This window comes from Microcaecilia unicolor, chromosome 2 (genome assembly GCF_901765095.1).
Source record: "Microcaecilia unicolor chromosome 2, aMicUni1.1, whole genome shotgun sequence".
In the NCBI taxonomy this organism is placed as follows: Eukaryota; Metazoa; Chordata; class Amphibia; order Gymnophiona; family Siphonopidae; genus Microcaecilia; species Microcaecilia unicolor.
In genome coordinates this window covers 230,370,293-230,392,853 of record NC_044032.1, presented here as the reverse complement: position 1 = coordinate 230,392,853, position 22,561 = coordinate 230,370,293, and the positions used below count along the sequence as shown (strand labels likewise).

At 45.3% G+C, this 22,561-nt stretch overlaps 1 protein-coding gene across 1 annotated transcript in view; it reads right to left on the bottom strand.

Annotated features, from left to right (window-relative positions):
* The window catches only part of HSDL2 (hydroxysteroid dehydrogenase like 2), a 130,326-nt gene that overhangs the window by 26,124 nt on the left and 81,641 nt on the right, over positions 1 to 22,561 (bottom strand). Inside the window, exon 7 of the mRNA XM_030193772.1 lies at positions 21,201 to 21,395. Coding sequence (XP_030049632.1) covers positions 21,201 to 21,395 — 195 coding nt within the window. The remainder of the gene's footprint in view (positions 1 to 21,200; positions 21,396 to 22,561) is intronic.

Sequence of the window (22,561 nt, the reverse complement as noted above, 5' to 3'; positions counted from 1 at the left end):
CTCTGGTCTGCGAAGCCAGGGACAGGAGGTTGTTGGCCCTCGCTCGGAAGGAAGGCCTGAGCGTCTGGGTATTCAGCAGAGCTCATATGAATTCCAGAGACTGGGTTGGCTGGAGATGGGACTTTGGGTAATTTATCACAAACCCCAGCAGCTCCAGGAGTTGAATAGTGCACTGCATGGACCGGAGGGCTCCTGCCTCCGAGGTGTTCTTGACCAGCCAATCGTCGAGATATGGGAACATGTGCACTCCCAGCTTGCGTAGATAAGCCGCTACCACCACGAAGCACTTTGTAAACACCCGTGGGCAGAGGCGAGCCCAAAGGGCAGCAACACAATACTGAAAGTGCCGTGCGCCCCAGGCGGAATCTGAGATACGTCTGTGAGCTGGCAGTATCGGGATGTGAGTGTATGCGTCCTTTAATCCAGGGAACATAGCCAATCATTTTTCTGAATCATTGGCAGAAGGGTCCCAAGGAAAGCATTCTGAACTTTTCTTTGACAGGAATTTGTTCAGGCCTCTCAGGTTCTAGGACTGGGGCGCATCCCCCTGTTTTCTTTTCCACAAGGAAGTACCTGGAATAGAATCCCTGCCCTTCCTGCTGGGTGGTACAGGCTCGACCGCATTGGCGCTGAGAAGGGCGGGAGAGTTCCTCTACAAGTACCTGCTTGTGATGGGAGCTGAAGGATTGAGCTCCCGGAGGACAATTTGGTGGACGGGAAGCCAAATTTAGGGCGTATCCGCACCGCACTATTTGGAGAAACCCACTGGCGGAGGTTATGAGAGGCCACCTTTGGTGAAAAAATTTTAACCTCCCTCCGACGGCAGATCGTCTGGCACGGACACTTTGAGGGCGGCTATGTTCCCGTGGATCCAGTCAAAAGCCCGTCCCCGGCTTTTGCTGTGGAGGCGCAGGGGCTGCTTAGGCGCATGCTGTTGACGAGAACGAGCGCGCTGGGGCCTGTCCCTGTGCCTGTCGAGGCCTTCGGGCCGGCTGGGTGTACCTGCGCTTGGCAAAAGCATAGGGCGCAGCCTGCCGGGCCCGGGAAAAACGTCCACCTGCTGAGGTGGATGCTGAAGGCGCCCGGTGGGAGAGCTTGTCGAGGGCGGTTTTCACGCTGATGCAGTTGGTCCACCAGCTGCTCGACCTTCTCGCCAAAAATGTTATCCCCCCGGCAAGGGACGTCGGCCAGTCTCTGCTGGGTGCGGTTGTCCAGGTCAGAGGCACGCAGCCATGAGAGCCTGCGCATCACTATACCTTGGGCCGCAGCACGAGATGCCAGTCACAGGTGTCATATATACCCCTGGACAGGAACTTTCTGCACGCCTTCAGCTGCCTGACCACCTCCTGATAAGGCCTGGACTGCTCCGGCGGGAGCTTATCAACCAGGTCCGCCAGTTGCTTCACAGTGTTCCGCATGTGGATGCTCGTGTAGAGCTGGTAAGATTGGATGCGGGTCACGAGCATGGAAGATGGTAGGCCTTCCTCCCAAACGAGTCCAGAGTGCGAGACTCCCGCCCCGGGGGCGCCGAGGCGGCGGTATCCCTCGAACTCCGTGCCCTCTTGAGAGCAGAATCCACGACCGCCGAGTCATGGGGCAATTGGGGCGCATTAACTCTGGGTCCGAGTGGATTCTGTACTGGGACTCTGCTTTCTTGGGAATGATGGGATTAGATAATGGTCTCATCCAGTTCCGAAGTAGTGTCTCTTTGAGGACATTGTGCAACGGCACCGTGGAGGACTCTCTAGGTGGTGATGGATAGTCGAGAACCTCGAGCATCTCAGCCCTCGGCTCATCCACAGAGACCACGGGGAAGGGAACGCAAATGGACATATCCCTTACAAAGGAGGCAAAGGAGAGGCTCTCAGGAGGCGAGAGCTTCCTCTCTGGTGAAGGCGTGGGGTCAGAGGGAAGGCCCACAGACTCCTCTGAGGAGAAATATCTGGGGTCCTCCTCTTCCCCCCCACGAGGCCTCTTCCTCGGTATCGGACATAAGCTCATGTAGCTGAGTCCTTAACCGGGCCCGGCTCGACGTCGAGGCACCGAGGCCTCGGTGTCGTCGAGCGGTGGACTCCCGCGCTGGCGGGGACGAAGCTCCCTCCATCAACGGGGACTCCACCTGCGTGGCGGTCGAGACTGGCGCCGCAAGCGGCGGCGGTGTCGAAGGCCTCGGCACCGGGCTAGAGCTCGCCAGCGCCACAGTCAACGGCGCCGAGGGCGCAAGCACCCCCGGCGCCGGCACAGCCTGGCGCATCAGCCCTTCCAGGATCCCCGGAAGGATGGCTCGGAGGCACTTGTCCAGGCCCGCTGTCGGGAAAGACGGGGGGGCCGGTAGAGGTGTCGGAAGCTGCTCGGGTCCAGGAGACTGCACCGAAGTGCTGGGACCCTGACGCGTCGGGACCTCCACTACCGAAGGGGACCTCTCCTCTCGACGCTGATGCTTCGGCGTCGACTCCTCGCGGCACCGAGAGCGGATGCATCGAAGGCGACCGATGACGGTGCTTCTTTGATTTTTTGTGGTGCCCGTCATCGGCGCCAGGTGGAATGGAGGAGGAGGAGGTCGATCCCCCTCGGTCTCGAGGAACCGGGTCAGACAGGGTTCGGTCCCGAGGGCCATGGGCAGAGGGAGTGACCGGGGCCGACTGCCCATGCGGCTTCTCACCCCTACCCTCACCGGAGGACCGGCGGGCCGACGGGACCTGTGCTCCTGGGGTCGATGCCATCGGTGCCGATTTCGCTGACATCGATACCGGTACCGAAGAACCGGCCGTCGATACCGATGCCGTCGAGGTCGACGTCGAGGGGCTGGCGCAAGTTCCAAAAAGACGGTCCCGTAGAACTTGCCTCGCAACTGAGTCCGTTTCCGGAGACCAAGACACAAGAGCACGACTTGATATTGTGCTCCAGCCCGAGGCACTGGAGGCACCAAGCGTGGGTGTCGGTCTGCGAGATAGGCCGGCCGCACCGACCACACTTCTTAAATCCACTCGGGACCTTTGAGGACATCGACGGAAAAATCGCGTCGGCGAAATTAAAGTCGTCGATGGTGGCGGTAAATCACACCTCAAAAATAAATCGACCGCGCGGCCACAAGGCCGCAACACGACGCCCCCGCTAGAAAACGAGGGAAAAACACGCGCGTTCACCTTCTCTTTTTTTTTTTAAACAAGAAAAAGAAAAGGGTCCGGGACGCGCGGGAACCAGAAACAAACAAAAAACTAAGAAATTCGCGAAAACACGACGGTTTTCCGGGGCTGACAAGAGAGAGCGGCGACGCACGACTCTCTCCAGCGCGGAAAAAACAAGACTGGCGGGAACGGTCGCGCACGGGCGGGAAGACGGCCGCGCATGCGCGGTGGGCCTGCCCTGCGTGCGGACCGCCCGCAAAGCTTTTTCCGGTTGGTGGGGGCTGCCGCGGACGTCATCCAGTCGTGAGAACAAGCAGCCTGCTTGTCCTCGGAGAAAAGACTGTACCATTGTTACAGTCCTGAAGGCCCTTTTGTGCTTTTTTGCTGCCTTTAACAAAAAAAAAATTGGAATAACAATTTTGGCCTTACAGAAGGCAAGGCACAAGAATACTGCAACAATAACTGAATTATATATATATCTCAAACAGCCTGGAACTGACATAACTGGGTCTAGGGGGTAGTAGAGTTGGGTTCTAAATCCTATATAAATTATGAAGGACTGTCTGGCCAAAACAGCTGTCATATCAGGAGCCCTGTTCCAAACAGTAATAAGTTCTCAATGTGTGGACCGAAGACCATGTCAAAGCTCTCCAAATTTCCTCTATGGAGGCTGACCTCAAGTGGGCTACCAACGCAGCCATAACTCTTAACATGATGAGCTGTGACATGACCCTGCAGTGAGCCAGCCTGGGCATAAATGATGGAAATACAGCCAATTAGAAAGAAAGAGTGTGTTTGCCAATAGCCTCCTGTCACAACTGTCAGGAATGGTGAGCCCTTGAACCAAAGCCGGAGCTTTGCCAGACAAATCACCTGGGCTGGCACAGGCAGGAATCAGAACAGACTGAACTAAGATAAATTAACAGACTCAACAAGGCAGGACAGAGGTAACTAAACACAATGGACTAAACAAGGACCGGATCCAGACGAGGCAAGGAAAAGAAGGCAAAAGGGGTAGAACTGGATCTGGTTAGGACTAGACTGCAGAAGACTAAACAAAGCACAACTAGACAGGCAAGACGGGGCAGGAGCTAGGCAACAGAATAACAGAAGACAATACACAAGGCAGGAACAGGATTCAGGAAACTCTAACAGGATTCTCAAACAAGCTTGGCTGGAACAGGATTCAGGATTCTCAAACAAGCTTGGCTGGAACAGGATTCAGGATTCTCAAACAAGCTTGGCTGGAACAGGATTCAGGATTCTCAAACAAGCTTGGCTGGAACAGGGATTCTCAAACAGGCTTGGCTGGAACCGGCAGGATTCTCAAACAGGATTCTCAAGCAGGCTTGGCTGCACAGGATGCTAGAACGGGCTTGGCGTGACTGGCACAGGATGCTAGAATGGGCTTGGCTGGATGCTGGAAAGGGCTTGGCTGGAACCGGAGTCTGAAAGGGACATGGCTTGACAGAGAGCAGGGACAGAAACTAGCTCAAACACATAGCAGGGGCAGAATCTGGCTCAAACACACAACAGGAACAGAACTTAGCAGAAACAGAGCTCAAGAGCCAGGAAAACATAGCAGGCAAAGGATTAAGCAGACTAAGGGAAGACAAACAAAAAAGCAATGTGTTTACCAGCATTCACAGCTGGAAAGGGAGAGGCCAGGAAGATTTAGAGGCAGCAGACCCAGCTGCATAGCAGGGAGGTAATTAGGGACAATGCTGGCTTCTACAGACTCTCAGAATTAACAGACAAGAACTATACACACAGGAAACAGAACAGGAGAAACAGAGCTTGGCTTAAACACAGAGCTTAACTATAGCAAGAGTCAAAAGCAGGGCTAGGCTAAAAGCAGGAGCCAAGGGTAGAATTAAACAGATACAGACACCAAGAGCAGGGTGTGACTCTATAGCCAGCCTTTCAGGATCAAGGTACAAAAGCAAACACATAGAAACAAAGCAAAGCATTGACACACAAGACTCAGAGGAACACAGAAAAGACCTTCAGGAGCAAGCCTCTCAGGAACCAAGCCAAGCAGGGAAATGCTCTAAACAGGTAACACAAGATTAAGAGACCTCTTACAAAGGCAACATAGGAAAGCTCCCTGGGTCCTTACAAAGGAGTAGGCTGATGATGTCACAAGTAGGAAATGAAGCAGAAGCAGGGAGACCAAAGCGAGGCTTGGCTTAAAGGAAGAACAACAGGGAAAAAGGCAGACTGGAGAGGTCACAGAGTTAGATACAGAGAAACAGTAGGTCTGAACATAAGGGCACAGCCACAACCGTGACACCTCCTGTTTTGGTCAAAAGATAAAAAAAAAGCTGGGTGGACTTTCTATGGGCTTTAGTCCACTCTAGATAGAAGGCCAGGACCACTGTATTGTTATAAAATTTTTTGCAAGGTGAATTAGTTACTAAAGTCTGGAGGCTCACTGATCCTGCATACTAAAGTGATCACCACAAAAAACAGGACCTTCCAGATCAGTTGCTCCAGGTGGCAGGTATCCAATGACATTTAATCATCTGAGTTAAATGACACCGAGGTCCCATGACACTGCAGGACGCTTCATTGGAAACAAGACTCTCAAAGTGAGCAGAGATGGGGGTTTATCTTCTACTTCATTATAATAAGCATCAAATGCACTAAAACACCCTGATACGGGCAGTCTTGAGATCAGACTCTGAAAAAATGCAGGAGATATTTAAGCAGTTTTTGTGTAGGACAGAAAGAATTTAGGGCCTTACCCTCACACCAGACAGCAAGCCTCTTCCATTTAAAGCTGTAAGAGCCAGGACATGTGATGCTATGCTCAGGAGAAGTCACTGATTGTGCTTCTCCTGCCACCTTTTCAGATACCCAGAGAACCAGCATATATTAACCTCCCCCCCCCCCCCCCCCCGTGTGAATTACTCCGGAGTGGTGTGGTGCAGTGCTTATTCGTCAGACAGGTGTGATGGCTACAAAAATTCAGAAAAAGGAGAGGGAAAATGAAGAGTTACTAAGGACAAGATGACAGGAACTTTAAGTCCTGCAGGCTCAATGATCAACTCAGCATGGGTGGCAGAGATTGCTGTGGAGGCAATAACGGCAATGGAAGCCATCCTGGAAAAGAGGCTGCACCCACTAGACACTAAATTGGAGCGACTCCATAAGTATATAAGTAATGCCACACTGGGAAAAGACCAAGGGTCCATCGAGCCCAGCATCCTGTCCACGACAGCGGCCAATCCAGGCCAAGGGCACCTGGCAAGCTTCCCAAACGTACAAACATTCTATACATGTTATTCCTGGAATTGTGGATTTTTCCCAAGTCCATTTAGTAGTGGTTTATGGACTTGTCCTTTAGGAAACCGTCTAACCCCTTTTTAAACTCTGCCAAGCTAACCGCCTTCACCACGTTCTCCGGCAACGAATTCCAGAGTTTAATTATGCGTTGGGTGAAGAAACATTTTCTCCGATTTGTTTTAAATTTACTACACTGTAGTTTCATCGCATGGCCCCAAGTCCTTGTATTTTTGGAAAGCGTGAACAGACACTTCACATCCACCTGTTTCACTCCACTCATTATTTTATATACCTCTATCATGCCTCCCCTCAGCCATCTCTTCTCCAAGCTGAAAAGCCCTAGCCTCCTTAGTCTTTCTTCATAGGGAAGTTGGCCCATCCCTGCTATCATTTTAGTCGCCCTTCGCTGCACCTTTTCCAGTTCTACTATATCTTTCTTGAGATGCGGCGACCAGAATTGAACACAATACTCACGGCGCACTCACACCATGGAGCGATACAACGGCATTATAACATCCTCACACCTGTTTTCCATACCTTTCCTAATAATACCCAACATTCTATTCGCTTTCCTAGCCGCAGCAACACACTGAGCAGAAGGTTTCAGTGTATTATTGACGACGACGACGACACCCAGATCCCTTTCTTGGTCCGTAACTCCTAACGTGGAACCTTGCATGACGTAGCTATAATTCGGGTTATTTTTTCCCACATGCATCACCTTGCACTTGCTCACATTAAATGTCATCTGCCATTTAGCTACCCACTCTCCCAGTCTCGTAAGGTCCTTCTGTAATTTTTCACAATCCTGTCGCGAGTTAACGACTTTGAATAACTTTGTGTCATCATCAAATTTAATTACCTCGCTAGTTACTCTCATCTCTAAATCATTTATACATATGTTAAAAAGCAGCGGTCCTAGCACAGACCCCTGAGGAACCCCACTAACTACCCTTCTCCATTGTGAATACTGCCCATTTAACCCCACTCTCTGTTTCCTATCCTTCAACCAGTTTTTAATCCACAATAGGACATTTCCTCCTATCCCATGACCCTCCAATTTCCTCTGTAGCCTTTCATGAGGTACCTTGTCAAACGCCTTTTGAAAATCCAGATACACAATATCAACCGGCTCCCCTGTGTCTACATGTTTGTTTACTCCTTCAAAGAATTGAAGTAAATTGGTCAGGCAAGATTTCCACAAACAAAAGCCGTGCTTACTTGGTCTCAGTAATCCATGTCCTTGGATGTGCTCTGTAATTTTGTTTTTAATAATAGTCTCTACCATTTTTCCTGGCACCGACGTCAGACTCACCGGTCTATAATTTCCCGGATCTCCTCTGGAACCTTTTTAAAAAATTGGCGTTACATTGGCCACCCTCCAATCTTCCGGTACCACGCTCGATTTTAAGGATAGATTGCATATCACTAACAGTAGCTCCGCAAGCTCATTTTTCAGTTCTATCAGTACTCTAGGATGAATACCATCCAGTCCAGGAGATTTGCTACTCTTCAGTTTGCTGAACTGCCCCATTACGTCCTCCAGGTTTACTGTGAAGTCAGTAAGTTTCTCTGACTCATCCGCTTGAAATACCATTTCCAACACCGGTATTCCACCCAAATATTCCTCAGTGAAGACCGAAGCAAAGAATTCATTCAATCTCTCCACTATGTCTTTGTCTTCCTTGATCACCCCTTTTACCCCTTGGTCATCCAGCGGCCCAACCAATTCTTTTGCCTGCTTTCTGCTTTTAATATACCGAAAAAAATTTTGCCTCTATGTTTTTTTGCCTCTAATGCTATCTTTTTTCGTAATCCCTCTTGGCCTTCTTTATCTGCGCCTTGCAATTGCTTTGACACTCCTTATGCTGCTTCTTGTTATTTTCAGACAGCTCCTTCTTCCATTTTCTGAAGGCATTTCTTTTAGCCCTAATAGCTTCCTTAACCTCACTTTTCAACCACGCCGGCTGTCTTTTGGACTTCCGTCTTTCTTTTCTAATTCGCTGAATATGTTTGGCCTGGGCCTCCAGGATGGTATTTTTGAACAGCGTCCAAGCCTCTTGTACAGTTTTTATCCTCTCAGTTGCCCCCCTAAGTTTTTTTTTTTTAATTGTTCTTCTCATTTTATCATAGTCTCCTTTTTTAAAGTTAAACGCTAACGTATTTGACTTCCTGTGTATAGTTATTTCAAGGTTGATATCAAAACTGATCATATTATGATCACTGTTATCAACATCCCTCAGTACCATAACATCCCTCACCAGATCATGCGCTCCACTAAGGATCAAGTCTAGAATTTTTCCTCCTCTCGTCGGCTCCTGCACCAGCTGCTTCATAAAGCTGTCCTTGATTTCATCAAGGAATTGTACCTCGGTAGCGTGTCCCGATGTTACATTTGCCCAGTCTATATTTGGATAATTGAAGTCACCCATTATTATCACATTGACCATTTTGTTTGTGTCTCTGATTTCTTTTATCATTTCTGCATCTACCTGCTCATCCTGGCGAGGCGGATGGTAGTACACTCCTATCACCGTCCTTTTCCATTTTATACATGGAATTTCAACCCACAATGATTCAAAGGTGTGATTTCTGTCCTGCTGAATTTGTAATCTATGTCCTGCTGAATTTGTAATCTATCTGAGTCAAGGCTCTCGTTAATATACAATGCTACCCATCCACCAATCTGGTCCACCCTATCACTATGATATACTTCGTACCCCGGTATGACAGTATCCCACTGGTTATCCTCCTTCCACCAGGTCTCAGTAATGCCTATTATATCCAATTTTTCATTTAGTGCAATATATTCCAACTCTCCCATCTTATTTCTTAGACTCCTAGCATTTGCATATAGACATTTCAGAGTATGTTTGTTGTTCCTATTTGCATGATGCTTAGTACTTGACACTATTGATTTGCCATTTTTTGTCTGATCTTTAGTTGTATTTAAGGGCACCTGGCCTACCACGGTCTGTTGTGCAACCTCACTATCCAGAAACCCTATCTTCCCTGTTTGTGAGGTATCCTTGCAAGATACTTTATCCCGAACCATGCGCTTTTGAGCGACTGTCGGCCTTCCCCCCATTTCTAGTTTAAAAGCTGCTCTATCTCCTTTTTAAATGCCAACACCAGCATCCTGGTCCCACCCTGGTTAAGGTGGAGCCCATCGTTTCGGAATAGGCTCCCCCTTCCCCAGAATGTTACCCAGTTCCTAACAAATCTAAAACCCTCCTACCTGCACCATCGTCTCATCCACGCATTGAGACTCCGGAGCTCTGCCTGTCTCTTGGGCCCTGCGCGTGGAACAGTTAGCATTTCAGAAAATGCAACCCTAGAGGATCTGGATTTGAGCTTTCTACCTGAGAGCCTAAATTTGGCTTCCAGAACCTCTCTCCCACATTTTCCTATGTCACTGGTACCCACATGTACCAAGACAGCCGACTCCTCCCCAGCACTATCTAAAATCCTATCTAGGTGACGCGTGATGTCCGCCACCTTCGCACCAGGCAGGCAAGCCACCAGGCAATCTTCATTTCACCAGCCACCCAGCTATCTATATGCCTAATGATCGAATCACCAACTACAACGGCTGTCCTAACCTTTCCCTCCCAGGCAGCACTTGGAGATATATCCTCGGTGCAAGAGGATAGTAAATCCCCTGGTGGGCATGTCCTGGCTACAGGAGTACTTCCTACATCACCAGGGTAATGCTCTCCTTCTAGGAGACCTCCCTCCTCAAAGGTAGCACAAAGGCTACCAGACTGGAGGTGGGACTTCTCTACAACATCCCTGTAGGTCTCTTCTATGTACCTCTCTGTCTCCCTCAGCTCCACCAAGTCTGCTACTCTAGCCTCAAGAGAATGAACACGTTCTCTAAGAGCTAGGAGCTCTTTGCATCGGGCACACACATATGACATCTCACCAACTGGGAGATAATCATACATGTGACACTCAATGCAAAAGACTGGACAGCACCCCTCTCGCTGCTGGACTGCTGACTCCATCTTAGTGTTTTTGAGTGTGTCAATAATTTAAAACTTGCTACAGTATTAAGGATATTAACCTAATATAAAAGTGTCTTTTAGTTTATATAGTATATTGTATGATTTATTTAGTGTTTCCTTCTTAGATGGTAATGAAATGTATTTAAAACTCTGTAAGAGCACTCCTTGCTTGTTACCCTAATTACAATAACTGACTATAATTGAAGAGTTGTCCTAGGGGTGGGCGAAAAGACTAAACTAGATCCTGCAGTGCTAGATTCTATCTGTTAATGCTGTGGTACAAAGCTTTTAAAACTAAGTGGAAAAGACTATGGAGATTAGTTGTTAAAATTTGTTTTTTATATTTTTATTTTGCCTAACACTAACCTACAATTCCTCCTTTAAACCCCAATCTTTAAGTTCCCAAAGCACAAAGCAAAGTAGTGTTCACTTACCAGAGAAATGTCTTCTTCTCTCAGGACTTCTCAGGGAGAATTAGATTACCTCAGCAAACTCATTTAACTAATTACAGATCAGATCATGTGGTTTATGTCGTCCAGTGTCCATGTCATAAATTGTACATTGGCATGAGAACAAGAGCTTTTAAAACAAGAATGTTATTTGGGGGGGGGGGTTCTTCAAAAACTTTTTTTTTTTTTTTAAAAGAGAGGTTTTTATCTTCTTACTAGTAAAAGAGGCCCGTTTCTGAGCAAATGAAACGGGCGCTAGCAAGGTTTTCGTCGCCAACACCCTCCCCCTTCCTCCCTGGCCAACCCCTTCGTTGTTATGCCATTGCTCCGGCCCCAACACCATGATGTTTGAGGCGAGGGCGGGGCCTGGAGTGATTTCCCGCCTCCCTCCCTCCCTCCCTTCGTTGTTCTGCCATAGCTCCGCCCTCGAGGGCAGGGCCCGGAGCGATTTTGGTGGCTTCACCACCACGAACCTTCAAACCTTTTTGAAGGAAGTCAGGGCTTGGCTTCACTGACGACAGTATCCTCAGAACGTTGAGGGTGAGTTTTATTATAGTAGATATCATAAATGATCCTGCTCATCATATAATTAAGCACTCAAAAAGAGGTGTGTGTATATCAGCACTTAACTTTTGGCAGCAATTTTTCACCAGGAACAAACCTCCACCAACATGGCCAGGTTTTGGAGTCCTTCATGGCAGCCATTTTTTCCTATGCAGGAGTGCAGTAAGAGATACATTTCGGACCTCTTCCGTGAAGAAGGACTTCGAAACCTGGCCATGTTAGTGGAGGTTTGTTCCTGGTGAAAAATTGCTGCCAAAAGTTAAGTGCTGATATACATACACCTCTTTTTAAGTGTTTAATTATACCATGAGTGGGCTCACATATAATTAACGTTAAAAAAAACCCTCTTTTTTTTTTTTACGTTTTTGAAGAAGAACCCCCCCCCCCCCAAATAATTGTAATAGAATAAATAAATTATAGGGGTAGATCCATGACGATTTGCGCTGCACCATTAATATAAAGGGACGGTGTTCCCATATGGTGTATGTGGCAAGACACTGATGATCCCCGTTTTAAAAAAAAATGGCTACATAAAGATTATTGATACTGTAGCCTTAAGAGAAGGCAAGATGCTGGTTGTGTACTAAGTACTGGTTGAAAACATGTACTCTATGCATGCATGTTTGGGACATATAAATGGACATTTAATGGATTAAGTCCCCACACTATAATTACACAGTCTTACAAATTGTATGCCTAAAGTTAGGCATGTAACTGCAGACTTACCCTAGTATTCCATAATGACAATTACGCACATAAATGCCATTTTAGAATTCACGCATAGCACACAGCATTCCAGCACCTAACTTCGGGCAACCTAAACAGAATTATCCCCTTTGTGAATACTTTTACTGCTGATGCAAAGCCAAACAGCAGCATGTGATACTGTAAGTGGTGTTCCACTACTATAAATCTCAGATACTTCCTGTAAAGTAGATGTGTCTCTACGTGAGTATATGTATCTTTTAAAGACCAGACAGCATAATCAAATCTCCTTGGCTAGATACAGTTCAGGGCCCTGAAGTCTAGAATGGGATGAAATCCTTCCTGAACACAAAAAACGAGAAGTACTTGGAATAAAATCTCTTCCCTCTTTTCTATGGTGGAATCAGCTTGACAGCATTGGCCTGTAAGAGGGAAAAGAGTTCTTTGATAAGCAATTCCTAATGCAGAGAGCTTAACTTGATGCTCTTGGTAGGCAATTTGGAAGAATGTGTTCTAATGGCAGAAGGTAACCTTCCCAGAGGATGTCACATCACCACAGGGAATGGCAGACTAGGAGGAATGATCCGGGCAGAAATCCCCTAAATCAGCTAGAATGTTGCTGTCGGAGGCTGGGGGGCGTGACAAGATGGCGGCCTAAGCGTTTGAGGACTGGCCACGGTGAATCTGCTGAGAGCCTTGTTTTCTTTTCTTTCCTATCTTTTTATTGCAAATGCCACATACCAAAAGGAAGGGGATAGTAAAGAGCCAGACGCCAACGGCTCGAACTTCCTCCCCATTTCAGCAAACACTGGACCGGTTCACAACGCCCTTCCCTGTTGTGAAGGCGAGCGACGCCGATTTGGGAGCCGTTGGAGGAGCACCGGCTCCCTCGGATTTAGAAATATCACTTTCGCCGCCTGATTAATCGACCTCGCGCATCCAGCGGTTACGGGGCAGGGAGAGGAGGAAGAGCCTGCTCGGAAGCCGTTTCAGACCAAACCTCGTTTGGCGCTAACCCTCCCCTGCACGCTGAGGCAACAACCCTGGAGGGGAATCCTCCAGCGGAGATAAACCTACAAGTGATATGGAGAATGCTGCAGGCTTTAAACCAGACAATAACAAAATCTGCTCGAGATACTTCTCAACTAGTAAGTAAAATTGACTTTTTGACCAATTCTTTAGAAAAAACTAAACAAGAAGCGACGTTACAAACTGAGGTATTTCAGCAGGAAGTAAAATCATTAAAATCAGTGACTGAATCCTTAGTAACGGATAAAATGGCGATACATAGAAAAATTGAGCAATTTGAAAATTTCAATAGAAGGCTTAATCTTAGAATATTAAATTTTCCTTGGACTCAGGAATTGAGTGCTACTGAGCTCTTTAAGAAGTATTTAAAAGAATTCTACTGTACCCGGACTCAGCTATACCTCCTTTAAATAGAGTATATTATTACCAAGTCCTCTACAGCTGAGCCGGAAGATAGTGGCAAGAAAAATAATTTGAACAAACATTTGAACTTTCAAGCACAGCTGGATATTTTCATTAATTTTGGAGACATCTACATCTGATATTGAGCACCGTAGAACTCTATTAATATCGTTTGTTTTTGAACAGGATTTGAACGCTGTATTGAAGTTATACTTAAAATGCTTTGAAATGTTTGTGGTCAAAGAGTGTGGATATACCCCGGATGTCTGTAAAACAAACTCAAGACAGGAGGAAAGAAATTTTTATTGTATAGAGAAGAACCCGAGCTTTGGGGCAACAATATTTATGGCCTACCCATGTAAATGTCTGGTTACATATTTGGGAGTAAAATATACCTTTTTGAACCGGAACATCTTATAGCATTCTTGGAGATGAAAAAAATAGCTAATAAACCTGTAGAGTAATCGATATCATTTAAGTATTAAAGTAATGGGGGTAAGGCCAGGCCATATATGCATTTTCTTTTTCTTTTTTGTTTAAGATCTCCTATTATCTAAATCACTTCCCCCCTTAAGGCAGAATTGTGGTCTAATTAATTGTATAGCTTGCTCTTTTTCTTACTGAAAGTATTGCAAGTTTAATGTTATAATTACCTTTGTTTTTGAACAAGCTGTACAGTGTATTACATATTGCATGTTCCGCATGTACTTTTAAACTGTTTTATTGACGATTATCACAATACAGATTAACTTAGAACATTCATATAACATTGCTTGATATACAAAACAGCATTCTTACAGCTTATACAACATCGCCAAACACTTTTCTTCCCCATTTTCTCCCCCCTCCCCTCTGCACAATTACTTATCAAGTGCTAATATCAGATGTTAAATGGCTTCTATTCCCAATATCATACACTTTAAGTACCTCGTTAGGTGCAATAGTGCTTATCACAAAATATCAGAAAACTAAACATCCAAGCTCTAGAGCACTGTCAAGCTTTAGCCATATACATCTCACTCAACCCCTTCAACCCCCCACCCAATACCTCCCCCCCTTGCAAGCAGGATTCCCCTCTGAACTAAATTACCACTCCAGGCTACCCATACTCTCCATTATTCCACTATTTATCAGGCATTAACAAGCAGACTACGTCCCCTTGGACTGAGAATTTGCAGGTATGGTGTCCAGATCTGTAGAAAGCGTACTCTACGCTTAGGCGATTGTTTTGAGTCCCTAGCCTCCCAAGAGGCCAGGAGATGCACCTGATTGCGCCAATGCCAATAAGCTGGCCCTTCCGATGAGACCCAGTACTGCATAATGCATTTCCGAGCTACCAAGCTCAGCTTCCTACATAACATTATAGCTGGGGCACCTAATGGAGCAAACGCTCTTGGTTGGTCCAACAGAAACTGCCTCTCCGTTCCTTGAATTCTATTCCCCAATCGAATCAAAAACCCTCTTACCCTCTGCCAGAACATACGCACCTTGGGGCATTGCCATAATGCATGATATAATGAGCTGGGACCCCCTCCGCATTTAGAGCACCCCGAGTTGTCCGGCCCAACATATGAGCCAGTTGTGCTTTAGACATATACCCCCGAAGGACCACTCTATAACCACACTCCTCAGCCTCTCATCTGTCACCAATGCCCGGATGCCTTTCAAGGTAGCTGGACACATCCCATGTTGCCAGTGAGGTCCCAAGATCTTGTTCCCATTTACGCTTAAGATCTACATATTGCCTCTGGGACCTACGCCTAACCCAGAGCCCCATACAATGCTGATACAGATTGCTTCTCCATGCATGTTCCGCATGTAAAAAATTTAAATGATAATAAATAAAATTAGAATGTGCTGTCACCAGGTTATTTTTGTTCTTTTTGGTCCCATATTACCTGGCTAACCCTAGAGCACGCTTTGACATGCACAGTGTGAGCAAAGTGGTGGATTTGTCTAGCTTTTACTTAGTCTGGGGCAGTTCCCAGGCATTAAAGTCGCTGCATTAACCACTAAGAGGCCAACTTACTACAAAAAAATTCTGTCTCCCTCCAGCCGACAGGTTGTCTAAGACAGTCACAAAGGTTCAGGCCTCTGCTGGTGACTGGGGAGCTGGCTGTTTGAGAATGAGATCCCCGAGTTGCTTGGAGGAGCCAAGAGGGAGAAGATACCTACACCTGTGAGAATAGTAGTACTTCCTTACCCTCCAAAAAAAAACCTTCTGGAAGAGAAGGATAGGTCAGGAATGGGCTTGGATAGGATTTTAAGAATATTTGAATGCTGTTAGAATATTCTCTTTCTGACTTGGCACATCCAAAGCTTCTCCTGTACTTCTGGCTTGAGGTCCAGGGCTTGCAAGCCATGTGATTCTGCAGGCACCAATCCCTACTGTAGAGGATCTGGATACCATATAAACAATAATAGGTCGCACAGATCATGAATTTTCCACACTCCTTCCCTTTGGCTACTAGCTCATGGAGTTTGTTGGCCTTCTCCTGAGAGACAGTGTCAGCAAACTGCTACACTTCACAGTGTTCCCAAGTGCGTGCCCATAAACAGCTGGGAAAAAGTTATATGGTCTTCTCATTTCCCTCTCTAAAGGGAAGAAAGATTAAAGTTACTTGAAGTAGCTTTGGCTTTTCAAGTTGCTAGACACTGGAAAGAATTTGATGGTATTTTTTTTCTCATCTCAGTCCTACCTGATCTTAAGGAGAAAGATTGATCTTTTTTGTTTTGGACATTTGTTTTGAAGAATAGTTCTTAAATTTTTAAAAATCGTTTTTATTTTACTCTCCCATAGGATTGTTCTGGTTCTGTTGTTACCCCGCTTTGAACTGTGAGGAGTAAGTGGGATACAAGACTAGATTTAGATTCTGATAAAACTTCTTCCCAAAAAGATTCTGTGAATGGCCACTGTCACAACTTTGTGTGTGTGTGTGTGTGTGTTGGCGGGGGGGAGGCAAGGAATTGGAGGATTTCCATGTTTCTGCCTCGGCTCCTCCTCAGTCTCCAAAGGAAAAGGATGGACTTCCCTGAAAAACTCAATGAATGAGAGTTCCTTTAAGGGAGATTTACGGCATCACAGTCAGAATGACCAAGTCCCCCTGAGTCACTTGATGAGGCATATTAAGAGCTAGGTCCCAGCACCTTGGAGGCTGTCATATCCCCTTGATGTCAAGAAGTCTATACGGTCTTCTTTGGGAGTGCTTTAAAGGCACTAGTGACCTCAGTGCCTTGATGCTCTTGGTGCCACACTTGAGGGAGTGTGGTGTTTGTGCACCCTGGCCACCGCTTGGAATCTGGCATCTATTTCCTTCGACACAAAGAGGATGATGACGAATCCTTCTTCCTAAGGACAGGATTGGAGGATGACCAACCCCCATGACCTCTATCAATTCTCAATGTTAAGGGCGAGTGATACACTCTTGATACCAATGCATCCCCCCAGGGCCTGATGTAGTTCTGAGAGCCATGGAGATCAGTGTTCTGATGTAGATGGACTAGGCTTTTCTGCATCAAAAATACATTTGCCCTGCTTTTTTAAACCATGGATTCCCCTCCTTGACATCTGTGAATACAGGAGACAAGTAGAGGAACTATGATTGGGTCACAGGCACTGAAGGCACCAATTGTTAATATCTGTTATGGATATGGTCCTGTTATACCTGGAATACTTTTTTAAACCACTGGAAGCTTTATTTTCTAGGACATGTCTGGAAAAATAGCCACAGTTAAATCAAAGAACTTGATGATCAAAATTTACCTGGCCAAGTGCACAGGGTCTAGGAAGACCAGAGAGGGCCAATGGAAAATAAAGGAAACTTTAAACAGCCAAAATCCTAGGGCAAGTATCTCACATGAAAGCAACAGGGCTTACACAAGAATTAGGCAAAAAAACAGAAAACTTTTTCATCAAATACATTTTGATGCGAGCTGAGGAGCTCGCAGAAAAATGGCAACTGGCTAGGTCCTGCATGACAGTGTCAAGCAGAAAGGCATGTGCATGCACAGTGCAACACTCTCAAATGTTTGTGTGAACAAGTCAGAAAGTAGTTCCTGCATAAGCCCCGTTGGATATGGTCACCCACATGTGAGACTACTGTATCATGCTTGGCCTCAAAGAATATAATAAACATAGAATTATCCTATCTTGAAAGTATCTTACATGATGTATTGAACTTACTTGAGCTTTTAGAATGTTCTCCATCACATTTTTTTAAATGGAGCCTGATATTTTTCCATATTTTTTTCTAATCCTTTATTTTCTCAGGCCTTTGGTTCCTTTGATGTATGATATTGTTTTATTTTTAATAACATGTACATTTACTTTGTAGTAAGTTTTATTTTAAGAATTACAAAGCAAAAAACTTTTTTTGTATAGTTTTTTTTGTGATGAAAGTTTTTATTGTCACTTTTTTTTAAATAATTTGTATGTGATTTGTTCCCCGTTTAAAATTTTACAGATATAGCTGGTTATAAATAAAGTTTTATTATTATTATATCACTTTATTAACTGCTCAGTGCACAAGATGCTTTACACAAGGATAAGAAAGCTGCACACTGATGTGATGGAAGCATGCATTGCATAGCGTTTAACTTTAGAAAAGATGATTACAAAATGAGAAAAACGGTGAAAAAAAGACTGAAAGGAGCAGCTCGCAGGGTAAAAAACTTGCATCAGGCGTGGATGCTGTTTAAAAACACCATCCTAGAGGTACAGGACAAATATATTCTGTGTATTAGAAAAAGGGGAAAAAGACCAAACATCAGCCGGCGTGGCTAAACAGTAAGGTAAAGGAAGTCATTAGAGCCAAAAAACAATCATTCAGAAAGTGGAGAAAAGAACCAACTGAAAGTAACAAGATCAAACATAAGGAATGCCAAGCCAAATGCAAAGCGGAGATAAGGAGGGCAAAAAAGGACTTTGAAAAAAAGTTAGCATTAGAAGCGAAAATACATAGTACATTTTTTTTACATACACTAAAAGCAGGAAGCTGGCTAAAGAATCGGTTGGGCCGCTGGACTAAAATGGTGTTAAAGGGGCGATCAGGGAAGACAAAGCCGTAGCGGAGAAATTAAATGAATTCTTTGCTTTGGTCTTCACCGAGGAGGATTTGGGAGGGACACCGGTGCTGGAAAGCGTATTTGAAGCAGGTGAGTCGGAGAAACTAAACAAATTCTCTGTAAACTTGGAGGATGTAATGGCTCAGTTCTGCAAACTGAAGAGTAGTAAATCACCAGGACCGGATGGTATTCATCCCAGAGTATTAACAGAACTGAAAAATGAACTTGTAGAGCTACTGTTAGTAATATGCAATCTATCCCTTAAATCACGTGTGGTACCGGAAGACTGGAGGGTAGCCAATGTTACCCGCTCGTAACCTCCGCTCACAGGACAAATCCCTCCTTTCAGTACCCTTCTTCACCACTGCCAACTCCAGGCTCCGGCCATTCTGCCTTGCCTCACCCTATGCCTGGAACAATCTTCCTCAACCCCTACGCCAAGCCCCCTCCCTACCCATCTTCAAATCTCTGCTTAAAACTCACCTCTTCAATGCTTTCGGCACCTAACCTTTCAAGAAATATAGTATGCCCTATCAGGTTGACTTTACACTTGTCTTTTAGATTGTACACTTGTCTCTAGATTGTACACCTGTCTTTTAGATTGTACACTTGTCTTTAGATTGTACACCTGTCTTTTAAATTGTAAGCTCCTTGAGCAGGGACTGTCCTTCCATGTTAAATTGTACAGCGCTGCGTAACCCTAGTAGCGCTTTAGAAATGTTAAGTAGTAGTAGTAGTACCGGAAGACTGGAGGGCAGCCAATGTTACGCCAATTTTTAAAAAAGGTTCCAGAGGAGATCCAGGAAATTATAGACCAGTGAGTCTGATGTCGGTACCGGGCAAAATGGTAGAGGCTATTATTAAGAATAAAATTGCAGAGCACATACAAAAACAAGGGCTGATGAGACAAAGTCAGCACGAATTTAGTGAAGGGAAGTCTTGCCTCACCAATCTACTGTGCTATAGAAATGATAAGTAGTAGTAGTACTGCATTTTTTTGAAGGGGTGAACAAACATGTGGACAATGGGGAGCTGGTGGATATTGTGTATCTGGATTTTCAAAAGGCGTTTCACAAAGTGCCTCATGAAAGACTCCAGAGGAAACTGGAGAGTCATGGGATCGGAGATAGGGTATTACTATGGATTAAGAACTGGTTGAAAGATAGGAAGCAGAGAGTAGGACTGAATGGTCAGTATTCTCAGTGGGGAAGGGTAGTTAGTGGGGTCCCGCAGGGGTCTGTGCTGGGACTGCTGCTTTTTAACATATTTATAAATGACCTAGAGATGGGATTAACTATTGAAGTAATTAAATTCGCAGATGACACAAAATTATTCAAGGTCGTCAAGTCGCAGGAGGAGTGTGAAAGATTACAGGAGGACCTCGCGAGACTAAGAGATTGGGCGTGCAAGTGGCAGATGAAGTTCAATGTTGACAAGTGCAAAGTGATGCATGTGGGTAAAAGGAACCCGAATTACAGCTATGTGTCATGCAAGGTTCCGCGTTAGGAGTCATGGACCTAGAAAGGGATCTGGGAGTCATCGTTGATAAGATGTTAAAAACTTCTGCTCAGTGTGCTGCGGCGGCTAAAAAAAGCGCACAGAATGTTGAGTATTATTAGGAAAGGGATGGAAAACAATCACAAGGATGTTATAATGCCATTGTTATCGCTCCATGGTGCGACTGCACCTAGAACATTGTGTCCAAGTCTGGTCGCCGCATCTCAAAAAAGATATAAAGGAATTAGAGAAGGTGCAGAGAAGGGCGACGAAAATGATAAAGGGAATGGAATGACTTCCCTATGAGGAAAGGCTGAGAAGGTTAGGGCTCTTCAGCTTGGAGAAAAGGCAGCTGAGGGGTGATATGATAGAAGTGTAGAAGATAATGAGCGGAATACAGCGGACAGATGTGAAGCGTTTGTTTACACTTTCAAAAAACAACAAAACCAGGGGACACAAGATGAAGCTAGAATATGGTAGATTTATTTTATTTATTTTACATTTGTACCCCAATCTTTCCCACTCATGGCAGGCTCAATGCGGCTTACATGGGGCAATGGAGGGTTAAGTGACTTGCCCAGAGTCACAAGGAGCTGCCTGAAGTGGGAATTGAACTCAGTTCCTCAGTTCCCCAGGACCAAAGTCCACCACCCTAACCACTTGGCCACTCCTCCACTCAAACAAACAGGAGAAAGTTTTCTTTACTCAGCATGTAGTCAGACTCTGGAACTCGTTGCCGGAAAATGTAGTGACAGTAGCTGGCCTTACGGAATTTAAAGGGGGTTTGGACAGATTCTTGAGGGAAAAGTCCATTGAACATATTAATTTTTTGGGGGGTGTGGGGGGGGGGGGGGGGTGGGGGGGTTGCCGGGTTCTTGAAGCCTGGATTGGCCACTGTGAGAGACAGGATGCTGGGCTTGATGGACCCTTGGTCTTTTCCCGGTATGGCGGTGCTTATGTACTTATGTGCTTATGATTTATTACAAGGTGAAATCAACAGCTCTTAGATTTAAAAAAAAAAAAAACTGAACTAAGTCTAGCGGATTTTTTTTTTTTTTTACATTTACCTGGAGAAATGGCATAAACACTAAAATCCTGTACTCCTTCTTTTTTCAGCAGCTGCTCATCAATGATAAAGTTGCCGGTGAAATCCTTTGGTTTTGTTATTATGGAATACGCTGCATCCGCCATGATATCAGGAGTCCGGCACTGTTTCTCTATACCAGAGCCTCCCAGCATATCCATAGCAGCCGTATGAATTGCTGCAAGTACAAAAATGCAAAGTTTCAGCAGTCAGTCTGGAGCTTGCCACTTTGTGGCTCCCACATAAAAGAGACTAATATGACATTTCCCTACACTATACTGCTAAGTTAACTCCCCCATTTTTGCATATGGTGTGCTTCTTAAAAAGAACACAAGGAAATGTTTTTTAAACCTCTATACAACAGTCTGATCCTAGTGTAAAACTACAAAAGTCATAATGTTCAGCGTAATGGATGTCATGCTAACGTATGATGATATACCATTTTGCATTATCTCCTTACAAACAAAATCAAAATACCATCAAAATTGTTCCCTAAACTGTAGCACAACTATATGAAGAACCCGTTTTTCAATATAAAGCCCAGACTGACATAATATGGTACTGGATAACACTTTACAAACAATTATGCACAGGTTAAGCAAAATGTATATATAGAGAAAGCATTTTATGATCAAAAATATACTTGCCTGGCCATAAATTGTACCCTAATTACTGATATATAATGGAAAAAGGGGATGTGAGTTCAATTTATGAGCTCAAGCTGGCTAAGGATGCTATGGGGGAGGGGGGATGTTTGGAGTCTCAGCCTCTGTACTAGCCCTACAGCTGTTGTCTGCATCACTTAGAATGGATTTTTTTTTTTAATAAGGAAATCTTCCATGTACTTGTGAGCAAAAGCTTGCAGCACCATGATCCAGTAGAAGCCAATTTTGAATGGGATGAAGCCTAAACATTAGGAAACTTCCAGGCCAAACCAAATATAAAGTACATCTTAACTAAGTCTACCACATGCCAAGGAGGGAAGACATGCAGGAGGGCACCCATTAAGCTCAGTTCTTTCCAACGGCTGAAGAACTTGGGCACTTTGGCATTCCTTTTGTCGCTATTAAGTCCAGAAGAGAACCCCAACGGTCCACTATCAGCTGAAAACCCTGACTGGATAGTTCCCATTCTCCTGAGTTCAACAAGTGTCTGCTGAGAAAGTCTGCCTCCACGTTCAAGGACACATCAACATGAGCTGCTGACAAGCTGAGAAGATTTTTCTCTGCCCAACTGACAAGGAAGGCCGCCTCCACCACCACTGGATGGCTGTGAGTCCCGCCTTGCTTGCTGATATAAGCCACTGCCATTGCATTGTTGGAGAAAACTCATACAAGGGCCCCA